Source organism: Cygnus olor, chromosome 18 (genome assembly GCF_009769625.2).
Source record: "Cygnus olor isolate bCygOlo1 chromosome 18, bCygOlo1.pri.v2, whole genome shotgun sequence".
NCBI lineage: Eukaryota > Metazoa > Chordata > Aves > Anseriformes > Anatidae > Cygnus > Cygnus olor.
The window spans coordinates 5,466,738-5,489,662 of NC_049186.1; the positions used below are offsets into that span (position 1 = coordinate 5,466,738).

General features: G+C 44.2%; 1 protein-coding gene across 15 annotated transcripts in view; it reads right to left on the reverse strand.

The window, feature by feature from the left end:
* Positions 1-22,925, reverse strand: part of UNK (unk zinc finger) — a 41,132-nt gene that overhangs the window by 13,407 nt on the left and 4,800 nt on the right. For 9 of the 15 annotated variants that reach the window (XM_040530666.1, XM_040530660.1, XM_040530663.1 and 6 more), the window contains exons 2-9: positions 9,316-9,525; positions 7,533-7,709; positions 6,990-7,120; positions 6,741-6,876; positions 5,049-5,166; positions 4,022-4,106; positions 2,047-2,189; positions 716-763 (exon numbers count right to left, since the gene is read on the reverse strand). In XM_040530666.1, coding sequence (XP_040386600.1) covers positions 716-763; positions 2,047-2,189; positions 4,022-4,106; positions 5,049-5,166; positions 6,741-6,876; positions 6,990-7,120; positions 7,533-7,709; positions 9,316-9,525 — 1,048 coding nt within the window. Of the gene's footprint in view, positions 1-715; positions 764-2,046; positions 2,190-4,021; positions 4,107-5,048; positions 5,167-6,740; positions 6,877-6,989; positions 7,121-7,532; positions 7,710-9,315; positions 9,526-17,103; positions 17,646-22,925 lie in introns of those variants that run through there. The other 6 variants (XM_040530657.1, XM_040530667.1, XM_040530664.1 and 3 more) reach the window with 2 other exon arrangements.

Consider the following 22,925-nt stretch of genomic DNA (forward strand, 5'->3'; position numbering starts at 1 on the left):
ATTTATACAATCCCACAGTTATGGTTTTATTGCCAACACTTTGTACAGGAGTGCAATCTTATAAAAGCCAACCTACAGCTCTAAAAACATTTACTCTTTCTGAGGCCTTAGATGTGACAGTTTCCAAACCGGACCAAAACCCTCCTCACTTTCCTTAGGCAGTAGTGTGATAAGGATCCTATCTGTGCTCTGAGGAGTAGTGTGAAACCTGGAAAGGTATTATGGCAGTCAGAACAACCAAGAATATTTAAGCTATGTGTAATGCTGCATTTTTTGTTTTTCAGTTGGAAATCTGAAAGTTTTAATGCAAACGCAACTCAAGTATCAACAGCTGCATTAAAAAAAGGGATTTCCAACAGTTCTGTTCTTTGGACTGTAATCAGGGATCACAACCACATGCAACAAGTCTAGTTTTGCACTGTAGATGAAGCCACAAACAGCAGCAAAGGAGATTAAGAGGAGTTTTAGAGAAAGAGCCTATGTGGATCAGTGCAGACATCCCATTCCTCTGGGATTATTATCAGTTATTTGCCTGCACTGGCAAACATGACTGTGTTTCAAACAACATTTAGACAATTACTGATACCACAGATTCAAACATGGCACAGTTTGGGCTTGCATTAGGAAGAGGGAGCATCCTACAATGTTTTGATTTAGTTTTTATACAGACATTCTGCTGTCCACGCTTCCCTACAGTCGCAAAGTTACTACTCACTGTGGTGGAGGTGGGGCTAGTTGGCAGAGTTCCTGCTTTACTCCACACCTACAGTACAAATACAAAACAGAACACGCCATGTGAGGCTGGCTGCTAGAGGGACCTTTTCCTTTGATTAATTCATCATGTAAAATGATCACCAGCAAAGCCATATTTGTTTGCAAGCTACATGCAGATGCCCTGTGGAGTGATGAAGTCACAGAAAGACATGTGTTGCCTTGTGGCTTACATCCAAAGATTCGTAAAGAGACTGTTTAAAAGAGTAAAAAGCTGGAGACAGAAAAAGACCTAAATGGGCTATTAAGTGGAAGAGATTGTTAATTTTGTTGCAGTTTTCAGAGCATTTAGCTGATATACTCGTAGGATAAAGGGCTTCTGGTTTTTACTTCTTTCTACAGTGTTATTTACCAAGAGAAAATACTATGTCCAGTCTTTCCAAGATCTGTTTGGAATTCTAGTTGCAATCAAATTCAGCAGAACTATGAACTGTTGGTTGGCTTTGGCACTAATAAAAATCAAACTATCGGTTTCTCTTTTCAAATAGGATAAAACAGGTCCTAAATGAGTTCACTTCACCCTGACCAGTTTGAAGCCAGTTAAACTCACGCTATTTTGCTTTCTCAAAACCGTGACCAACCATTTGAAAAGGTTACACACCTTATCAACAGTAGTGCAAACAGGAAAGACTTCAAGAACTAAAAAAAATAAAGTGGTCTAGCATTCCATATGCTTATCATCTTTCTGCGTGTTTCCATTCAGCATTTGAAAATCTTCCTTGTGTGTACAACCAGAAGTACTACCAATACTCTGGGGCATTATTTAAACATATTGCAGTGTTTAGCTATATCCAGAAGGAAAAGAGGGAGGGAAACAAGGATATCCTATAATGCAACACAACATGCGCAGGCTAAGCCTCTGAGTTTACGTATGTAAACAAACTCAATTGTAGTTATGTACTTTAGGTTATATTGGCTCACAGCCTTTAATGAGTACTTGGGAAACTGAGCCTGATATGTACCTCCAGACACGAAGGCACTGGACTTCATGTACAGTGTTATTGCACTTTTCTGAAAGTACATCAACAAGCTTTGCGCAGAAAGGAAGGCTTAGAAATTTTATAGGTGAAATGACAATACTAAAACCATTGAACTGTATGTGCCAAACAAACAGATCCCTCTACAAAGCATGTAGTTGACATCTGAAAGAAGAATGTCATATCCTTTGTGTCTCTGGATACTTTAAGATTTCTCTTCTTAGAGAAGGAAGTACAGCAACTCAGAGAAATCCAGATTTATAAAGCACATAGAAGGCCTCCTCACAGTGCTACATACATTGCTAAGGTCCGGAGCATGTGGGCTGGAAGGGCTGACTGGAACAGAATCACCAGCTGCTGATGGCATATACATCACAGGGCCTGTCTGGGTAGGGCTAGACACAGCCGAGGATTGCTGTAAATCTTCATTGAGAGGGGGCTCTGGAAGAAATAAAAGCACATGGAACATTACTCAAAGCTGTACAATTGCAATGGACCACAAGACGTTTATGAACAAGAATAGTTAGATATTATTGAGAGAAGAAATGTTCCACAAACACCTACTTATAAGCAGAACAGAAGCAAGGAGCAACCTTATCTGGCAAATAGCTACTTTTTAATCAAATATTCCTTACATTATTACTGTCACCACTTGTACACTGTGCTGCTCATTAGTCTGTTAACACTGCTCCAAAATTATCTTCCTTGCGTGAATTGTGTGTTATTCATTCAGCTGTCTTGAACTAAGCAGGGCTTCCTTCTTTGCTAGGCACAAAGTTGATGGGTGCGTTATAATTAGCTGAGGGAGATAAGTTCCCATCTGCTCTCAGTAGAAACCATTACCAAAAGAAAGTAACATACATAGAAAGGCGTACAGCTGTCAACCACACAAAAAGAAAGTGTCATTGACTTGGAAGGTGGAGTAGAGCTGCTGCAGACTTGTAGTCTTTCCATCTAATACAGCTCAGCATCTTTACAAGATCTACACGACAGACACCATACTTATACTGCAATATCTTTAACGTACTTATTTCTAACATGTTTCTCGTTAATAATCAGCAAAACTCATGCTAAGAGCACGTACAATAAATGTACTCATGTTATTTCAAGTTAGTTAGGCCCTCAGTGCTCACCTTAATAAGAAAGGACTGAAAAAATATATACACACACATACAATTCTATAAGATTGCACAAGAAATAACCAGGACTGAGTGACCTATCTAGCCACAGAATATTATTCTGGCTTTTTTATAGTATCAAGTACAGTTACCTTGTTATGAACAAGGCATCTCCTAAACAGAAATGCTGTGTTATAGATGAGGGACTTTGCTAAATGCTGTTTCTCTATCAAGATTTCATTCTCTCTTGAGCTTGCAGCATCAAACGGTGCAGTTGCATTATTGTGTTTTGGGCCACTATAGCCCACAGCCCTAGCTATAATTACTGCTTGTCTACCAGGCTTCCTATAAAGGAGCTCTGTAAATGGTAGGGAATTTACTCTCACCATTCTTTGACAAAGGTAGCAATTACTAATTCCACCATTCACAAAGGATAATCAAATAACAAAGAGATGTGCTCAAGGCCATGAAGCAAGGCAATATCAGAGCCAATCTACTGACTTGTACGTAACCTGCTCTAATTACTGCAAATTCAACTATGAGACTGGAGCGTAAAAACTGAGTATGAGCCATAGGACTTGGGAGCTAACCATTACCTATGAATGGATTGAAATAATGCCCTATAAATCAAGGAGCTAGTAAGAAAAGCAGATTTGAGGAACAGTAGACAAAAAGCTGTATATTTTTCTTCACCAACTTGAAGATTTAAACTTTATGCAAAACATAAATAGTAAAATGCTATTTAATTTGTAGAACAGATCAATATGTTATCTATAACCTGTAATTTTATCCTCAGCTTTTAAAAATTAAACCAGTTTGCAACTTAGCTATGAACTGTTCATCTATGTACAGAAGACAAGCAGCTCTCACTCTGTTCGTTCTCCTAAATTGACATATGGAAAACTGAGCAAGTGAAAGACAGAGGGAAAAATGCTTCAAGGGACAGTGCAACAGGACTACCTACTGCCTTCAGCTCTGTTAACACCTCTCACTAGCACAGTTTTATAGAAATTATCAAAGTTAATACTTTGTTTCTGAAAATCTTTCACAGAAGCTCTTTGTGGCCCTATATTTTAAGCTATCTGTTCTGGCCAGAAGCTCTCCATAGCTTCAATTTCAAACATCCATGAAAGATGAGAGAAGCAGCCCACGTACGTTCTACATGTGCAAAGGCACAGAAGGGTCCTCGGGGACAGCTGCCAGACTGCTGCATATCATTGCACTTGGTGGATTTGTAGATCTAAGGACGGGAAAAAAAAACAACCAGACATGAACAGGAAAAACAGTGACTGGCAGCCCAGGTACAAAAGTACTGTGAAGAGACTCAATGGCAAGATAGAAACACAGACAAAAGGCAAAAAGGCCAGCAGATTTCAGGGTGACCCACTATTATAAAACCTACTATAGCTACAGGAACACCAGAGTATGCCCATTACAGTTAAGCTCACACAAAGAACAACCCCACCACAGTCAGCTCCCAAAGGTTACTAGTTTGCCATCAACTCCCTCAGTCTCACTGGGAGCTCCATGGATGTTCAAAGTGCTAAAAGGTAGGAAATCTTGGTAGATAACAGCCCAGAAACCTACAGCCATGTTTGCAAGGAAAATTACAAACTGTTGACAACGGTTGTAGGAAATGGATTATTTCCCTTCCACCCCAGTTTGACAGGCAGTGACAACGGTTACTTCGCTGATACAGGTCCAACAAAGATTGTCAACACTGTAACACTAAGCAGACTAGGACAAAGTCTTTATTAAACTTTCTGTAAGGATACAGGAATCCTCTGCACATGCGCAATCTAAGAGCTTGGTAGGTTGTACCACCAGTTTGTGGGTATTTATGTTTCAGCACAATCATCATCAGCCGGTTTTTCTCACAAAAACAGATGCTGCGTGCTCACCTGAAAACCCACACCCTGCTTTCAAAAGGACCCCTGCCCATGAGTCCGTTCTTACACCTGAGTCTTCACCCACTTCTCTTACCTCCTCCCATACGATCTACCTAAAGGCACCTCTGTCAAGCAGCTGAATTTCAGTTTCCAACATGCAGTTTCTCTGTATCCCAGGACCACACTGCAAGCAGCACCACACACTCCCAGCTGGCACGTTAATTTATCACATAAACCAGGAATTCATTTGCTTTTCTAGTCAGCTACCAAACTGTCAGAGCAGGTTACTGTACCTCTGGATGGAACTGCTGCTCTGTGCGAGTGTGGCAGTATTGGCACGAGTCTCCATTTTCACACTTGGTAGGATCTCCCCACTCATCTCCATGTTTCACACTGGGACACGGCGAAGATCTGTGGAAATAAGGTAGTGGCAGACTGCATCAGATGCACAAATGTGTTTTGAGCTTTGCTTCTTCAATTGGGAACCAGGCTTAGCTGCCCCCCCCTCCCCAGCTGTACAATCCCTTTGGCTGACTGCTGCTTCCTCAGCCCCCACAGTGCTGCTACTGCATCTTCCTCCCCCTCTCCCAATTTCCCAATGAAAGTAGCATGGCTTAGCTCTCTGTCTGAAACCTAATACAACCTGAACCAACGTAACTCAGCAATATTAGCAGCTGATGTGATTAGTGTCAGAGATGCTAGGTCTGGTTTCTCTTTTGGAACTGTACATTCATAGAAAGCTAACAAGTTAATTGGCTAATCCTAAAACACATAATACCCTTCCAGTGGTATGTTTCCAGGGTTGTAGTGTGGCCATGTGGAACAGAGGCTGAGTCAGGTCACTGGGGAAAAGGCAAACCCATTTTCTTTCTCCCAGCTGGGAACAGTTCCGTTTCCCAGGTTTGAATTTTTGCTGTGACCTCCTTCCTCTGCCCTTTATGCTCTTATCCATTCCCCAAAACAACAGCAGAGGGAAGCAGACAGCAGCAGCAGCAGATGCCTGCACAGAAGAGGCAGCCACATCTGCTGGGGGTGGGGAAAGCAACACAGAAGCAAGAAGAGATCAGGAGGGGAGAAGCTTTCACCTCTTCCCTTCCCCAAAGTACCCAGACGGGCAGAAAGCACGTGGCTGCTGCCTGAAGACTGGCTTATTGTTCCTGTTTCTCCTGAAGGTGTTGGGATTAATGTTCCTTGGATTTTTTATGTTTTTTAAATACAGAACTTCAGTATTGATTCAAAAATTTCTGTGAACGCTGGGGGTGGGGAGGGGAAGTGAGAACATCCACTGTATTTTCTCTCCTGGCTTTCTGGTCTGCTCTTATGTTTTTCAAAAGGGAACTAAGGAAAAGCCCCACTGAGATCACAACAAAAGCTCTGTTGTGTTAGAGGAAATGAGGGCCTATAACTTGGATAAAACTTGTTCAGGGAGACGCAGCATGCCGAAAAATCCAGGGACAGCTGAGTGACAAGAACACCCTGGTGCCTCAAAAGCAGTCTTTAGCAGTTGGTTAGGAATGCACGTCCAGCTACAGTACAGGTCACACTGTGCCTCACGATCCCCATCACCGGGTACATACAACAAGCAGCCTGATGATTCTGAATCCTTTACCCATGAAAACACTGCTGTGAGAGTTTGTCTAGATGGGGATTATTTTTTTTCTTGCACTGCTTTTTAAAGCAAGAGTTTATTTGAGAAGGGGAAGACAGAGGCAGATCCTGTTCACCATAAAACCAGTGGTAACATGATTTAGCAACAGTTATTTATTAGAGACACTGGTTCCTCTATAAAGCAGAACTCCCTGTTTATTTGTTACCCCATCTCCTCGATGGAAGTAACAGTCCATCATATCTGTCAGTAAAGGCCTTAGAGGCACACTAAAAAAAAAAACTATCTAGCAGAGAAAATCCTAAATCCTTCCTCCTTACAGGCTTCTACTATACCTCACCACTCAGCGGGGAAACAGAAGACCCAGGCCCAGGATTACCTGTATTTGTGTTTTCTTGGGCTTCTTCTTCTGTCTTTGCTATTGTGGTAGTAGGGACAGGCATAACCCTGGCGACAGAGGCGGGGGGGTTTCTTACATTGCTCTGTCTTGTAATTTCCCAACACATACGTTGTATCTGCAAGAGACATAACCAGTTAGTCAGAGATTAACACGATCTGTATTTATTACACAAAAGACTTTAACAGGAACATGCACTCCACAAATGCACAGAGTTTAATTGACACTCACCTTGCCACCTTGGCTCCTCGCTGAGTATTTTTTCTATCATAGCATGGCTAGCAGCAACCGCAGACTGACCCTCTATGCCACCTTCTGATGTAGTCTGACCATTCTGCAAAGCCTCCATGGCCTGAAGCTCCCTTGGTGGACAGAATTAAGTGAACAACAGATTGAGCAGGTGGAGACAGATAAATGCCTATAAAAACTGTGACATACTATGCAACAATTCTTGAGTGCATTTCATTTATACTTTTGTCAGAACATCCTTAGTCAAACGGTAACTGCAATACATGCTCTTCATCCCCTGAGAATTCCAGACGCACTACTTTGATGCCTCCACCAGTCCCCACATCACAACTAGTTTAAAGTGTGCTCTCTCCCCCCCGCCCCGTTTTGAGCATCCTCCCCGGAGATTTTGTAGATTTGCCTTATTAGGAATGGGTACATCATAATCACTACAACACCAAGCATTTCACTCTGAAGCAATAGGGCCTTTCAATCACCTGGGCCCAGAAATTACCCTTTTTGTACACAGCCCCAAGCCCTACTAACCTGATGTCATACACCGGAGAGCGTAGATCATGGGGTCCATGAGCAAAAGCGCAGTGGACTCCGTTCTTCGTGCAGTTTCCCTTGGAGTCTGTCTCATGGATGCAGATTCCAGTTTTGTAGTAGCGCAAGTGATACCTCCTCTCTGTGTCTCCAGTAGTTCTGTGCAAGAAGGGGCATCTGAAGTACAGAAGAAGGGGAAGAACAGACACAGTTTAGTCACACAGACTCAACACTATCAGAAGACACATTGCCAATATAGGATGTGGTTGACAACGCTTTTGCTAACTCTCCTTCTCCTACTGTGCCTTCCAACATTACAAAGAACTCTTAAACCTGTCACTGCACAGTATTTAATAGTTTCCCTCCCAAACAGACAACAGAATTATTAAGCCAGCAGCAGCTTATTATTCTACCCTAGTGACTGCAAGGGATCTGGAAAAGAGCAAGGACACTGTCAAGGCGTTCTGATATACTAGCCATGATTGAAGGGACATCACATGGCACATACCATTTCCTCAGCAGCCCATCTAGACTTCGTGCTGTTACTGTTTCCTGCTGATGTACTCCTACAGGGCTGCGACAGTCTATCTATAGCCAGATGCATCCTTCATGCAGAGCACAGGACAAGAAAGGAGAATTACGATTCTAACATTTTAATTGGTGTTTTGTTTCCCCTCCTAGGCAGAAAGAGAATAATCTACACTGGGAAATATAAAAAAACCATGATAGAATAGGTGAAGTTTATATGTTGCAGTGTTTAGCTAAAAATACAAGTCAGCAGGATTTTGAGATAGCAGCAGTTTTCATTTGTTGAATTTGAGCCAGATATGAGCCAGTGATCTAGAAGCCAAAGGCCCCAAATATCTTATTTTTTCAATCCCTTCCAGTTCTCTTATAAGAAGGAAGAAAAGTATTGAAACAGAGGCCTCATGCTAGGGATTTATTTCATTCTGCTGCAGCCACAAGATCTTTACTTAATCCGGCAAAAAATTATTATTTTCCCAATAAATAGCATTTTTCTGTGTGTGTTTATACTGGCACAAAGAAAGGGAACTGAAATTCCATCTTTCTATAGCATCTCTATATAAAACACTCTCTATATTTGACCACGGTTTGGCTACACTATTTATTCTTCCACATCTGTCACGTGGGTGAAGTCATATTGCTGTGTTAACCCATTAATTACAGGAATCTGCCACATACACAGCAAAAACACTCGCATCTCTCACTTAAACTTATCACAGTCACAAGGAGGGAAAACCCAACAAAACAAACTCTTCCTCCTGTTGCCTTATTCCAGGTACCTGACCTTTCCCTACTGGCTTCTTAAAAGTTCACGAAGACAAAACAAACTGGCAAGTAATGAATATGATTTAAAAAGCTGGGGATGGATAATTCAGGGACAGATTGAGTACAAAATTCCTACTCTTTCAGCAATCTGTTAAAAATTGAGCTATAAAGCTACTGAGCAAAAGCTATAATTTGACAGTTAGGGACTTACAGGAAGAATCTCTCTCAGTCCATTTGTCAGCTAGCAGTTTTTCACACCAGCTTTGCTAAAAATGCACGAAAGCTGAATTCCCATCAACTTTGGTATCATCTCTGCAACAGGCCTGGAGTACAGGGATTGCTACTACAGTTTTTACATCTGTTCTCATGGTACTTATGTTACAAAGCTGCTTTGCTGCTGACTTGCCTCATCTCTACAAGACCTGGCTGGAATCATCACTGGACCGATCCCAAAAGCCTAATGCCTGAAAAGCAGGGTGTAGTCTTTACTCACTCATCTCCTTCTGGGCAGATTCCTGTGGTCTCGTCATACTTGGTACAGTAGATGTCAGGGCTGTAGTTAAATGTACCATCCCGGCGGCGGATAGATCTGCGACGACGCTGGTTGACAAAGTGCCAGTGGAAGCAAGTGTAGGGCCGGTGCTGAGTGCACTTGTGCTGCACGAAGAGAGGGCACTGCTCCGTGCGGAACTCCTTCAGGTAACTGCAGACAGAAGCCCAAAAAGCAGAATTTTAGGACTGGGATGCTGGTCGGAGGTAACCAATTTCCCCACAGAGCCTGTGCCAAACCAGAGCATCTGTCACAGAGGTGCATGCTGTCCTTCCCACACCTGCCTGATTTTTCCTCTCAGCACTGCAGGTTGGAAGCTGCTGGTTGTCCGTAAGGGGCAGGTATCAGTTACCAGGCCAGTTAATACAAACTGGAAAGCTAAAAGTAGCTGAAATCGCTGTGTGTCTTTCAGTATCATTGCAAAGAGGCTTTTCACAATCTTAGAAAACAGTTTGTGAGAAAAGACAACTCTTGAGTACCTTTCCAACCATTTCTATCTCTAAATCTGAGACGTGGGCAAAAAGGGTTTCCTCCCCTTAGAGTTCAGTTTTAAAAGAATAAATCAATGAAATAGACTTCCTTGTTTAAACCTTCAAGTTAGTGAAAGATTAGGAAAAAAAAAAAAAAAAACAACTTTTCCACCCATTTTCCTCCTAGTTTCCTCTTTCTCCTTCAGGTACATGGTCAGCTGCAAATATAAAATTAATCCATTTCTCTCTTGCGATCTTGTGAATTCAGGACTCACTCTTGAAAAGCAGTATAACTATCCTCAAAGCTTACGGTGCTTTACTTTCACATGTAATTCTCTGAAAGTACGTGCCTTCTTTTAACCTGGGAACTAAAGAAGTCACAAGCTTGTATTTGTGACACTAATGACAGTCTCTAAACCCAGATTGTAGAGGATTACAAAATGGTTTAGATCAACACGATGATCTGACTGACTGTGATCTGTGTGGAGGTGCTTACCAAGTCCATGCTGCCTGAAAACCCCCCAGGGACCCCTCCAGGTATTTTGAGGGAACACGCCACCAGCTTGAGCAGCTTGGACCCGAACCCCATGGGGTGAGGCTCCAACAACACCACAGAGGGCACAGAGCAGACCGGGTATAACTGCCTTCCACAACAGGTCACGCTCTGGTCTCTTATGTTTAGAGGTTTAAAGCAGTGAGGAACAAAATCTGTCAGTCAGATAAGTGCTGGCATTCTGCTGGAAGCAACAGGGTGATCTAACAGCAGATGCGGACTCATTTTGAGCTGTGTGTGTATATCAAGGCAAAACAACGGAGTACAGGAATTTCTGAGGTATTCATTCCCATACCATACAATCTATCACACTTCTAAATAAATGGAAATGTGCTTGACGCCTGAAGATGTACTTACAGATATCGTACTGAACTCATTCAGAGAGCAACAGCTGTAAATTAAGTACCCTTTCCTCCTCACCCCTGGCTGAGGAAAAAGCCTCAGGAAAACACATGTATGCAACAAAAGTGATTTTATCTGTTTGCTCTGAGAATAGACTATCAGTGGTGAGAGCTTTCCTACATGGGATTTTGCCAGTGCGGAAGGATAAACGCTCCTCCTCTTTAGCCTCCAAAGATGTGGGACGTGCCTTCATCCTGGATCTGTGAAGGCCACATGCCCTTTGCACCCCAAGCCCACCCATCCCCAGACCAATATCCACACTGGGGCCTAATGCTTAATGCCAGAAAAAGCAGAGGCAGCATGCAGAAACAGATCCGTTCGGACTAGGCAAGGGCTAACAACACCGCTTTGTTCCTTTTGGCTTTTAAAAAGCCGGCTCCATTCAAATGGAGGTCCCCACTCCAAGCACAGCAGTTCATCTGAAAAGGGAATGTCACAAGAGAATTAATCCACGCTTGGACAGCTTTCCAAGCTGTTGGACCAAGTACAGGTGTAGAAGGCGGAATTGTCCAGATTATTTTATCTTATCAGTGTGCTAATAAGACTTAGAAGAGAAGTGACTGTAACAACACTTAGGTTAGAAAGTGAATTAAGCAAACTTAAGCAGCATGAGCTGACTGCTCTGAAGGATACGGCCTGGTCACCAGCCAGGCCCTTCCACCCAGACGTCTCCACATACACCTTAGAGAGGAGGTTTCATTTTTATGCTGCTGCTGTTTTACATGCAGAGAACAGCAAAACAGGGGCTACGTGCCCCAGCCAGTGTCATACAGCATACAGAGCCAGCGACGGAAACCAAAAGAGCATTCATCTTCACCACAGTGAGTGAAGAGTCCAGGCTTAATTTGAGGACCAGCATCCTGAACCTCACCAGTGCTCTGGGACCTGAGGGGAGATACCAGAACTAAACCACCCGGGCATCAAGCCCAGCACTCCAGTCCTCTAGTGAAAGGCATGTATGAAACACTGTGTAAAAAAATAAAAGAAAAACTAAAAATATACGACCAACAAGCTGAAATGGCTTTGCTTTAACTGGAGAGTTTAAAAATGTACACACTGCCGAGGGAGATCAGTCTCTGGAGTGTCAATTGTTGCTGAAGAGCATTTGAAAATTAATTGCATTTCATGATTGGCTAAACTCCCTGGAGAAACATTTATTATAATGTAAATGAGAGATAATTACATAAGTAAATGGTTCACCTGAGAAGTGTTTAACACCTAACTCGCTTCATCAGAAACTCATGCTTTGATGCTGTCTATTAAATAAATGATCTCTCACTCTTAATTTCAAAGCGAGCCCCGCAAACAGGTATCACCGAGCTCGAGCTCCGCAGCAACACATTAACTGCGCACCATCACCTTTGCCATCAAGCCCAACAGAGGAAAACCAGAGTTGTCACATTAACTCAGTCATTTCAAACCTTTCAATCACTGCTTTGGGTTCTTCTTTTTTTTTCAGCCCACTATAACATTTTAAATCACCCTCCTCCACAATAGTCTGAATGATAAATTGCCTTATAGGCCTCTATTTTCTTGATTTATGAATTGAGTTTTGGCTCCTTTGGGGGAACACGGGCCACTCAACCAGCCACTTTGCATTAAAATATATGAAAGACGTCCAAACCACATGTGTTTTGGGAACAGAGAAAGGATATACAGACTGCACGACTGCAATGCGATTGCTCACTAAGCAGAATGCTATTAATATTTCAATAATCTCTCGGCAAAGGCTCTAAAGAAAAACGCAGAACACACTGTCGTGACAGATCCTCCTGGCGTGCATGGTCTCCGCAAATATTTTCCCAGTGGACTTGGGAAAAGGAATTTTTGAACGACCCTTCAAAAAGAAAACGTTGATAACTGGTACATATTTCACAGCATGTCAGCCAAATGCCATGCCTTTACAGGAAGAGGAAATCTAGCAATGATAACTCATATTTCTCAACTCTCTAAAGACCTCAGGAAACTCTACACGAGGGGCAGACAAATTAGTACCCCACTTCACATAGGAGTTACTTCTATATTTGTTGGGAAAAAAAAAGACGTGAAACTGATCAGTTTTGCATTGGTCTACTTAACACACATATAACACAAGAGAAAGTGCTTTATTTAATATTTTCAAGCTCATAATTTTTTAAGAAGCAGAAAGCACATAGCATGATCTTCTCCTGATACTACATTATGTCAACGGCAACACCCAGGTTCCTGGAGGAAACCTTATAATTTACGATTCCTACCAAAGACAAATGCAATTTGTCTAAACAAATAAGACAATACTGGGCAGAACAATGCCTATCAAAGTCACCGGGCTGAACTGAACTTGCTGCTGAGCGGGACAGACACTACTAGAAACGAAAGCTTCTTTCACTAGGAAGACAAGAGGAAAGATGACTTTTCCCAACTAGCTTTGGGAGCTCCCAGTGGCTGAAAGGAGCTGCAAAGTCCTGGCATGGGGTGGATGACACACCAAGAATTTTACTTTGCTGAAATCCCACTTCCTGCGGGCTGGGAAGTGGGAAGGGGCAGCAATTACTCTCCACAAGAGTTTACACTAGCGGGGGAACTGCCAACTGCCTGTAACTGCTAGCAGCAGCTCAGCAAGTGTTTACATCTGCAGCCAGCAATTGCAGCCAGTTCCCCCTCTGCCCTGGGGGGGAAATCAAGCTGCAACCTGCTTCAGGAGCTGCAGGTGGAAAGATGGGCAGGGGGAAGATGCAAAATTGCACTTCCAAATGTCACCAACAAAAAAAAAATTCAAACCTAAAATGGGGAAGAAAAACACAAGAAGAAACTAACTGAGAAGCTTCATTTGCAAACTCAATAATTGCAGCCTTGTCCTGGTCGCATTCCTCGCCTGCTGCTGCAAAGATTGCTCTGTTTGCTGCAGCTTTGCTGGTTTGGCTGTGCGAGCAGCCGGTGAGCTCAAGCAGCGCAGCGCACAGGATACCTGCATCCATAACTTGTTCCAGGGCCGCAGACTTCCTGCCAAACTTGATAAAAGTCACGCATGCACTGGCGTGAGCTCAATTCAGGAAAATGTGCTGGTAATGCATGAAGACAGCTGAGCTCTAAATTCCTTGTTAAAAGCCTTTCCCAAAGCTCCCTGAAATCACTGGAAGACATACAATGACGCCAGAAGAGAAATCTCTGCTTTATAGCAGAGGGATCAGGACCTGGGGGAGAGGCATTATGGACTAACGCAGAAAAGAAAGGAGAAAAACAACTCCTCCAAATCCCTGTTCTTCCCACAACACAAAGCTGGGCCCTCCTTCCCTTCCAGCACCCCTGCGCTGTCTGAAGTCTTTCTGCAAGCCCCAGGACGGGCTCCTCTCCTCGCAGCCCCCATCACTCCTCCCCGTCAATTCCCTTTCTGCCAAAATTCCTTTCGGGCCCAAAGAGAGCACCGAGGCTGACAAATGGGATCTAAATCTTCTGCAGCAGTTGGACAGCAGAGAGAAAACCATTAGGTAATTGGCTAATCCGGACTAAGGCACTGCCTGTACAAGTAGGACAGCAGAGAGACCTAATGCCAGCGTCATCCAGGTTCTGCACACACGTGGTGGGTGCCTACACCCACACAACTATGCTAAAGCACCCCTCGTAGAGGCCCACGTGAGTGACTGGTGCTGGGTTTCGTGGTGTGAGACCGAAATAAACCACGGACACCTTTCCTGGGAGCCCATCAGCCCCATTCCCCCAGCCATGAGGCTCCATCCCCACAGCAGCTCCCGTCACATGAAACCACTTGCAGGAGGCGGCGTGGGTCGCTCTCAGGTAAATCTAACCAGGAATCCTGCAAATAAAGTGCCTTTTGTTTAAAAAAAAAAAAGAAAAAAAGAAAGAAAACAAACCTCCACTTCCTGATAAGATTTCAGAGATAAGGAAGAAAATGCTCTCATGCCATTAACATTTGTTTTAGTCCTGTCTGCCTGCATCTCTTGACAGACAGGATCATGCAGCAAAAATATAATTTTATCGGCATAAACTAGCTGAGAATGCCGTGGGCTTTTGCTGGCCTTTTTACATCCGTGACATCCTGCTGTTTCAGACAGGACAGCACAAGGCTACGCCACAGACCTCTCTGTAAGGTTTCAGGTGGTCCCAGCACATCGCAGCCCCGGGCAGAGCTTTCTGAGCGCTGCTGTGCGAATGACAGAGGTCACTGCTCCCGGCTGGTCCCCGGCTTTCCTCTGCTGGAAGACCCCCTCAGCACCCACCTGCCCAGGCAGCAGGCTGCTCAAAGTTTCCCTAATTCAGTTTAGGAATAAATAAATAAATAAAATTACCAGCATTGCTTCAAAGTTTAAATGAGTGGTCCAAGCTAACACAGAATTGTCTGAAGCAAGCCCAACGTGCTTACCCAACACACTCCTGCAAAGTAGGCAGCATTGCAAAACCCAGGAAAAAATAATGTAACTGTAGATATAGATGTTTCAAATTCAATACGGCTTATCTACTGAAAATATTTTCAAAACTGCTGTTTTCTTTTTAAGCTCGGAGAGCCAACCCAATGCAAGGGGAAAAGAGCTGTCCATATTTAATCAGCTCTCTAAATTCATTTCACCCTCATAAAATTTTATTACAAAAGATGATATCAAACACGCTTTAAGTAAGAAACCCATGACTCAATTATTTTCCTTTACTGAACTGTGGTATTCCAATTGAAATGAGTCAGTGGTGCATGACAGAATCTACTTATTCCAACAGGATACTCAATAAAAATCCTGCTAATGTACCTTTTGTCTAACATATCATTACTGACAGAGGGAAAGCCACGATACGCAGCTCTGACATTGCTCCGGAGTTTTTGCTCTTTGGGCAAAGAAGATACTCCAGAACGACTGTAAATAAATAAAGAAATGGGGATTTAAAGAAAAGCATGGCTCCACAATAATTAGCCCAGAATGGATATTGTGGAGGAGATTTGGGTTTCTCTGCGCCGGCAGTTCCCTGTAACACCCTTCCACATCTTCTGGCACACCGGCAGGGCGGCTGGAAGGCTTTGCTTTTAGGGAATTCCTCGGCACGCCAAGGAGGTCAGCGAGGCGCCAGCCTCGGGGGCTTTTACTGCTGCCAGCAACCACGGACTCAGAACACCTTTCAGAAACAGGGTTTGACACTACCTTTCCCGAGACATCTTATAAAATGCTTTCGTTTTGATGCAAAGCGAGCTTTCTGACAGGGAGCACAGCCTTCCACTCCCGTGATTTCTTGGGGTTTGGGAGAAAAAAAAAGCATGAAAGAAGCAATCTAGCTTCACAGGAGCTGAAACTTCACAGGGGTGGGCACAGGGAAACCGCATTCCCCACCCCAAAGCAGGGTTCTGCCTGCAGACTGCTTTAAAGCCTGCCTAGACCCCTGCAAGGAAACGCTCGGCATCTTTCTAATCAGAGCAGGAGTTAAGACAAGTTTGTTCCAATAAACAGCTGGGGGGAGCTGAGTGTGGTGGGGTTTTTTGCCACTGTTTAAAAAAAAAACCAACTAACAGATGTCATTTCATATTGAAATACAGTCTCACGCTAGTCACAGCTGAGTATCAAACAAAATAATAAGCTTTTAATAATAGCAAACATGTTTAGCAGCAAGCTTGACGGTTTTCATCATGATTTCAGGGAAAGTTTTCCGAGCAGGCTTTACCAGTAACCTTTATCAGTTACAGTGGCTCACCACTATCGTGATAGAATCCCACGACTGGACTCATTGGACAAAAATACCCATTTAATGCTGTTTTTCTCAACCACCTCACAGACCTGATCAAACCCTCACACCCCCCATCACAAAGGACTTTTGCACATGCCATGCATCGCCTTCCACAAAACACGAGCATCTCTCGTTCTCAGCACACCTCAACAATTGCTCGGCTATTTCCCTTTCCACACTGTCAAGTCAGGTGCAGTTTTGTAAGCCTTGAAAAGATTAGAAAGCATTTAAACCTCAAAGAAAAATATATGGGCCACTTTATAAAAACAAAAGGCTGACTGCGAACGCGGGGAAGGAAAAAGGATGAGGAAAAAAGTTTCGGTAAGCTCACATCTGTCAGGAAGACAGACTTCACATGCCTCAGTGTTTTCTTTATCACCTAAATAAATTGAACCATCAACTGGAAAAAGGTCACACCGCAGACAGCACCGGGCGATTCTAAAGCTGTTCGATTTCCCCTTCTCCATTAGGGCTTGACAATAATGTCAGTCTAAGGGCGAATAAAGAAAGTGAAAGTTGGAGAGACTTATTACGGATGCACAGAGCTGGGCTTGTTTGGTCGCAGAGGAGTTTTTGTTTGAAGCGCTCCCATAACTCACGGCGTACCTTTGTGAGCAAAAGGACGACGGCTTCACGTCCATAGTGTGTGGTGAGCTTACTGGCTGCCCTGCTTTTCGCTGCAGGACTAGGAAGGCAACACGCACAAGTTTTCCTTTTCCTCGACATCCGATGGACCTGGCAAGCGAAGCTGAGCTTGAAGCTTCTGCTTAAACGCTAAAGGGTTGCGTGTGCTGCAGGAGCTACAGCACCAGCTGCTATTTTGGGATTTCAAAGCACACCGGGGCGGACGACAATGCGAGCAAGTCAGTCGGACTACACGGGAAGAACGACGGATTACTTTGCACTCGATCACTTTCCTGTCACTTTATAGACGAAAGCTGTAACTGACTGCTAAAAATAACCCTGCCCGTCCCAAAATAGAACAGTGGCAACTCTCAGAAATTTTCATGAGATTTGTCAATGAAAAGCAAAACATCTGACAAATGGTTGTTTCTTGTGTATACTGAAAAACTAAGGAGTAAAACAGAGACACTACAGCACGGTGCCAAGCCAGGACAGGAAGGCAGCCCCGCACCAGCTTCAGGCAAAACACTGCTCGATTTCCAGACCGACAGCCAAAAATGGCTTCGTTTCGAGAGAAATACTGCCATGCAGCTCGAGCAGCTCACCAACGCCGTGTCTCAGTGAGGAAAGGGAAGCGTGGCTTTGCACTCCGAGTTAACTCAATAAAATCAACGCTTGCCCTGTGCACCAGCAGCCAGGACCCCAGCCTCATGGGTTAGGGTTTCGTTACCAACGGTGGGTGTCGGGGTGCTCAGCCCCTCTTCCCTGGAGCCCAGCGTGGAGCTGTGTCATTCAAACCAGCCCAGCAAAACACCTGGAGGCTTTTTTTTTTTTTGGCTGTGTGCTCTTTTTTTAAAGCATCAACCTGTTGCATCAGCGGGCCACAAATGGTACATGGCCGACCATACCAATAAAATCCGTCTTAAACACAAGCGTTTGTTTGCATGGAGCTTTCATCTTTATAACTAAAACAATCCAAGGACAGGCACATGCAAACCCTTAACTACAGGGCATTTCGGAGCTGTTTCCTTAGGAGCCATGAAGCCTTCAGTTCACGCTCACATTTCACCCAGTTTGATCTCCGAACGAGCTGGCCATGAACACGCATTGCTCGACGTGACCTCAGGATTAACTATGCATTCAGACAGTCCACACAATGTTTTAAAAACATGTCCATTTTTTCCAAGCGGGAGCGACTTATTTTCAACTTGACACTTAGTTTATGGAAACACCACAGCTGTGCCTAAAGCAAGCCTCAAACACAGCTCGCACCACTTTGCACAGCCCTCATCACCCTACAGGTTGGTTTCCACCCTACACCCTATTTCAGGACCACATTATTCCTTCCCTACAGCACCTGCCTAAGTGCTGAGCTTACAAAACCAGGATCGTATTGAAATTATTATTTTTCAGCAACATGCGGATTGAGCTCAACTGTTTCAGTGAAAATCCTCGAACTTACTGAAGCTGGACAGCTACACGCTGCTGGAGGCCTCCACCTGCTTTAATTCCCACTACAATACATCAACGTGTGTTTAAATATGAGCATGTATTTTACAACTAATTACCTAACAAAAACATCTATCCGTGGGCTTTTTTGTAGCCAGCCCCAAACGTGGAGAACACCCAATAAATCTTTGGAAACACTGGGTTCGTATGGAGTTGACATGCATCGGGTTTGCTGGACCGGACTGAAACCGAGGCCCAAAGAATATATCCATGTCCTATGCTGTAAAAATTAAAATGCCAGCTTCCTGTGAGGTTTCTGACACAGCACTTCTCTCGGCGCTCCTTCAGTCGCTCAAAAGCCTACCCAGGGTCAGCATCTGTAGGAACGCTCAGGGAGGCTGGCAACAGGGCCGGGCTGCTCGAAGCACTGCGTTACTCGCTCTGCTAGCTCCCCACAACAAAACATCCCATGCGCAAGGATTTGTAAAGGCTAATTCAGAAAAACATTACTTCCAAACAAGCCATTACACAGCTCTGGCTTTCAGCGACGGGTTTTTAGGAGCGTTTTCCCGGCAGCTAACCTTCAGCACCTAGCCTCACAGGAGATGCTCCAAATAAGCGCAGCAGCCCTCCTTCTCCTGACCGTGCCCGCAGCCTTCACGATCTAACAAGCAGCTCGTGGATCAGCTGCAGTCCCACGCTCACAACAGTTTTAAGGCAGGACACGAACTGTCTGAAGGTCTACACTTGCACTGAACCACAAGCATAAACCCCGAACTCCGCACGAAATGAAGGCTCTGCAGTGCTCTCGTCCAGACCGGTCCACGTGTGAGCAGGCAACGCTGTCTGCGTCTCTCCAGGCTGAGTGTCAGCCAGATCTTTTTGGAAAGGTTTACAGTTGTGAACAGACACTTCCTGTTGTGAGTTTGAAACAAAACACGATGATTACCTAGCAAGCAGAAACCTGCAGCCATAACACATGTGCCAGCACAGAGATAAAAGCCAGCTCTCACGGGCTGATTTTAAAGAACTGGTGTTAGCCGTGCCAGTGATCTTCTCTGGGTCCGTGGCAGTCCAGCGGGCTCTTTCGACACCCCACAGGACCAGCACACCTCAGAACCAAAACCCTGCACCCAGCCAGGTTGGAAGGAGCACCGATGCTTCCCACAGCAGGACCACGGCACGAGGGGAAAGCAGGCAAGCCCTGGGCTACACCACCACGTCTCATTTTGAGATGGGAACAAATCTTGCAAGGCATTTTAAACGTGCAAACCTTTTTTGTTGTTGCTGCTGCAGAGCTGCACAGTTGCCCTGAGGCATCTGCTGGTTTTATTCTTGTTCCGATGGTAATACCCAGGTGCTGTTAAGGGAAGCTCTCAGTTGATTGAAACTAAGAGGAGAACAATCACCTCTGAGCGGACCGGGCGTGGAGCAGCCGCTGCTTTATGAACAGCAGTGACACGCGGAAGATAAAGATTAATGAGTAAAATAACACTGACTGCAATTCAGACTTCTGCAGATACTCATCAGGTATAGGCTCGAGAAGCTATTTTCCTTTCAGTGACTGCTTATTAATCTAAAAAGAAATTCTAGGCATGCGATGATAAAAAGCAACCCAACCGTAATTTCCTACCTGGAATCAACTGTGCAATTGTTCTTACAAGCCAGTACGCTCCACAAAAATGTATCTGCACTTCTGACCAACAGATAGCTAGTGGTGGCCTCAGATTTTACTTGTCTGACAACAAACTCAGTCCAAGTTCCCCTTTTGCTGGTGTTCTAACAACCACATTCAATTTAACGTCTCTGACTTTTAATAAGAGATAAGAATCAGGCCAGCAGCCAGCATCTCACTGAGCTCGCAATTTATTCTCATCATTGCAACGGTGCAATTAGCTTCAGCACTTAAAAATGGCCTTTTTCTTTCAAAGATAACCTCGAACTTCTCTCGCTGTAACAACCACCTCCTAAAGCCGGGCTGAGCACCGCGGCAGCACGAGGCCACGCCACCCAGCAGACAGCCTGCAACAAATTTCAGAAGAAATCGTTGGCATTCGTTTTAAGGGAACATTCATTCCAAGTGATACTTCAAATGTCAAACCGGTATTAACTGCATCAAGCACTGATCAAAATACACAAGGAAAGACAGAGATTGCCGAGAAAATTATCATAAGCACCTAAATGGGCTGTCAGCACTAGGTGGGGTTGGAGGAAGGCTTCACCAGCTCCCTGCGAGCCCTCCTAGTGAGACTGGGTGCTCCTGATTGCCCTGAAACAAAACACAAACTCTCTCTCAACACAGTAGAGAAGAAAGGCAGCTAGGAAATTGCCCCTGCTGCACAGCCTGCTGGCACCTGGTCTGCGTTATAGAGGACACCGAGGGAATTGCCAGCCTGTGCACAGAGGGCACGGCTTTCTCTGACAGCTCTGCACTTGATTTGCAAGCCACGTGCTGGATGTTACACCAGGTTTATGAAGTATTTCAGGGCTTTATAGCACAGAAGCCTCTATGACTGTCTCCCTCTTGCAGTCCACAATTTCTCCAAGAAATTTAAGCAGATGTTAAGGAGGGATGTAAGGGATGTAAGGGATGTTAAAAAAAAAACCCACAGAGTTAGTCTCTTAGAAACAGTTTAGACGTAGGTGATTCCTTTAAGCCAAGGGGCTGACCAGGCAACTTCTCACCATCTCTTTCAGCTCTGCCTTTTGGAATTTTAAAATGATTATGAAGTTTTCAAAAAGCACGAAGCTAACCGAAGAATTTTACACCTCGGCATCCCCTCGAAACAAACACCCCTCTCAGGGTCCTGACAAGCAGGCCGCCACAAGCCACGACATGGCAGTTCAGGATATTCCTACTCCAGGCGTTTATTTTGCTCATCTTGGAAGTTTCAGCTCCTGATGACAGGGTTAAGGGAAGGCGTGCTAACAAATAAATCGGATTAAGGGGTGTGCTGCCACACTCCTGCCTGCCACCTCGCTGTAGGGGCAGTAACACCCAATCCGCAGCAAGGCAGAAATGCTGCAAGGCAAGGCACTGTGGGACAGCTTCCAGAAGTTGGTCAGATGCTCTGCAAGGAGAAGGCTGCACGTTTCGGGGTCTCACAGAAAATTAGAAGCCTTATTCTGGTGGGAAGAGCACATCCATCAAAAATAACACACGGGATTCTGACAATTTGCCTTAAAATAAAGCCACGCTAGGTAGAAATATTAGGTAATACGTAAGAGAAAAATGGATCTATTGGGAACCTTTAAACTCCTGGATTTTCTGAAAACAACCATTATAATTAATTGTTTCCCATGCCACACAAAATTATTCTCTACACTAACGTAAACAATGTGCAAGCATTAACAAAGGTCTTCGTTTCTGTTTGTTTGTTTTAAAATCAAAAAAAAAAAAAAAATCAAAGAACCATTTTCCAAGTGGGAACGATTCTGCATGGCTGGATCTCTCCTCTTTCATGGGATTTCAGACTTCTGGAACACCAAGCCTGGTCAGGCCAAAACGAACTCTGAAGACGTCAAAACAGAGCAGGAAGCCTTCGCTCCACAAAATATTTACGTGCATCCCATGTAACAGTTATCTGCGCGTGCATTCCCTGCCCATTTCCATAACCCAAACTACTCACTTCTTAAGTGTAAGCACAGTGAGTAAAGCACAGCTCCAGTCCTGCTTTAACATGACGGAGAAACGCCTCGCTGCAGCACCACGTGCGTGGTCCAGCAGACAGAGCAGAGCGCTGCTGCACAGAGAGCTGCAGGCTTTCGACACCCATCCTCTGCAGACCCCTGAAATCCAGGCTCTTATCCTCCAGCCTGCTTCAGTGCAGGGATTCAATGGCAAGCACGTACCGTGAGCGCGGGCCTTCCTGTAAGCACTCCAGGACTTTACATTCCCAACTGCCTGTGCTATTCACGCTTCCTAACAGCAGTTTGTGGTGGACTTGTGTTCAGTGAAGCTCATGCAGACTTAAAGTAAAAAAAAAAAAAATAACAACAAAAATAACCAGCTTATACTCACCTGATTGAATAAGTCAACATTTACAGGTAACAACATAGCAGAGTGCTAGCAGATCTCTGGTTTAGAAGTTATTCTTAAAAAAGAATTTTTTAAAAATAATTAAGGAAAGCACACTTATTCTGTGCTTTCCTAACTACCTACCTCCAAGGGTATTGCACAGTCTGAAATTTAATAATGCACATACTTGTTTTGTTTTTTTAATAGGGAGATAGATTCTATTCCTGTGTAAGTCCATATCAGTGTATTGGTTAAGGGTTCTCATCAGGAAAACCAAAGCAGCACTAGGCAGCAGTTTGTTATTTCAGAGTTCCGCTGGTTTAAAAAGAACACAATT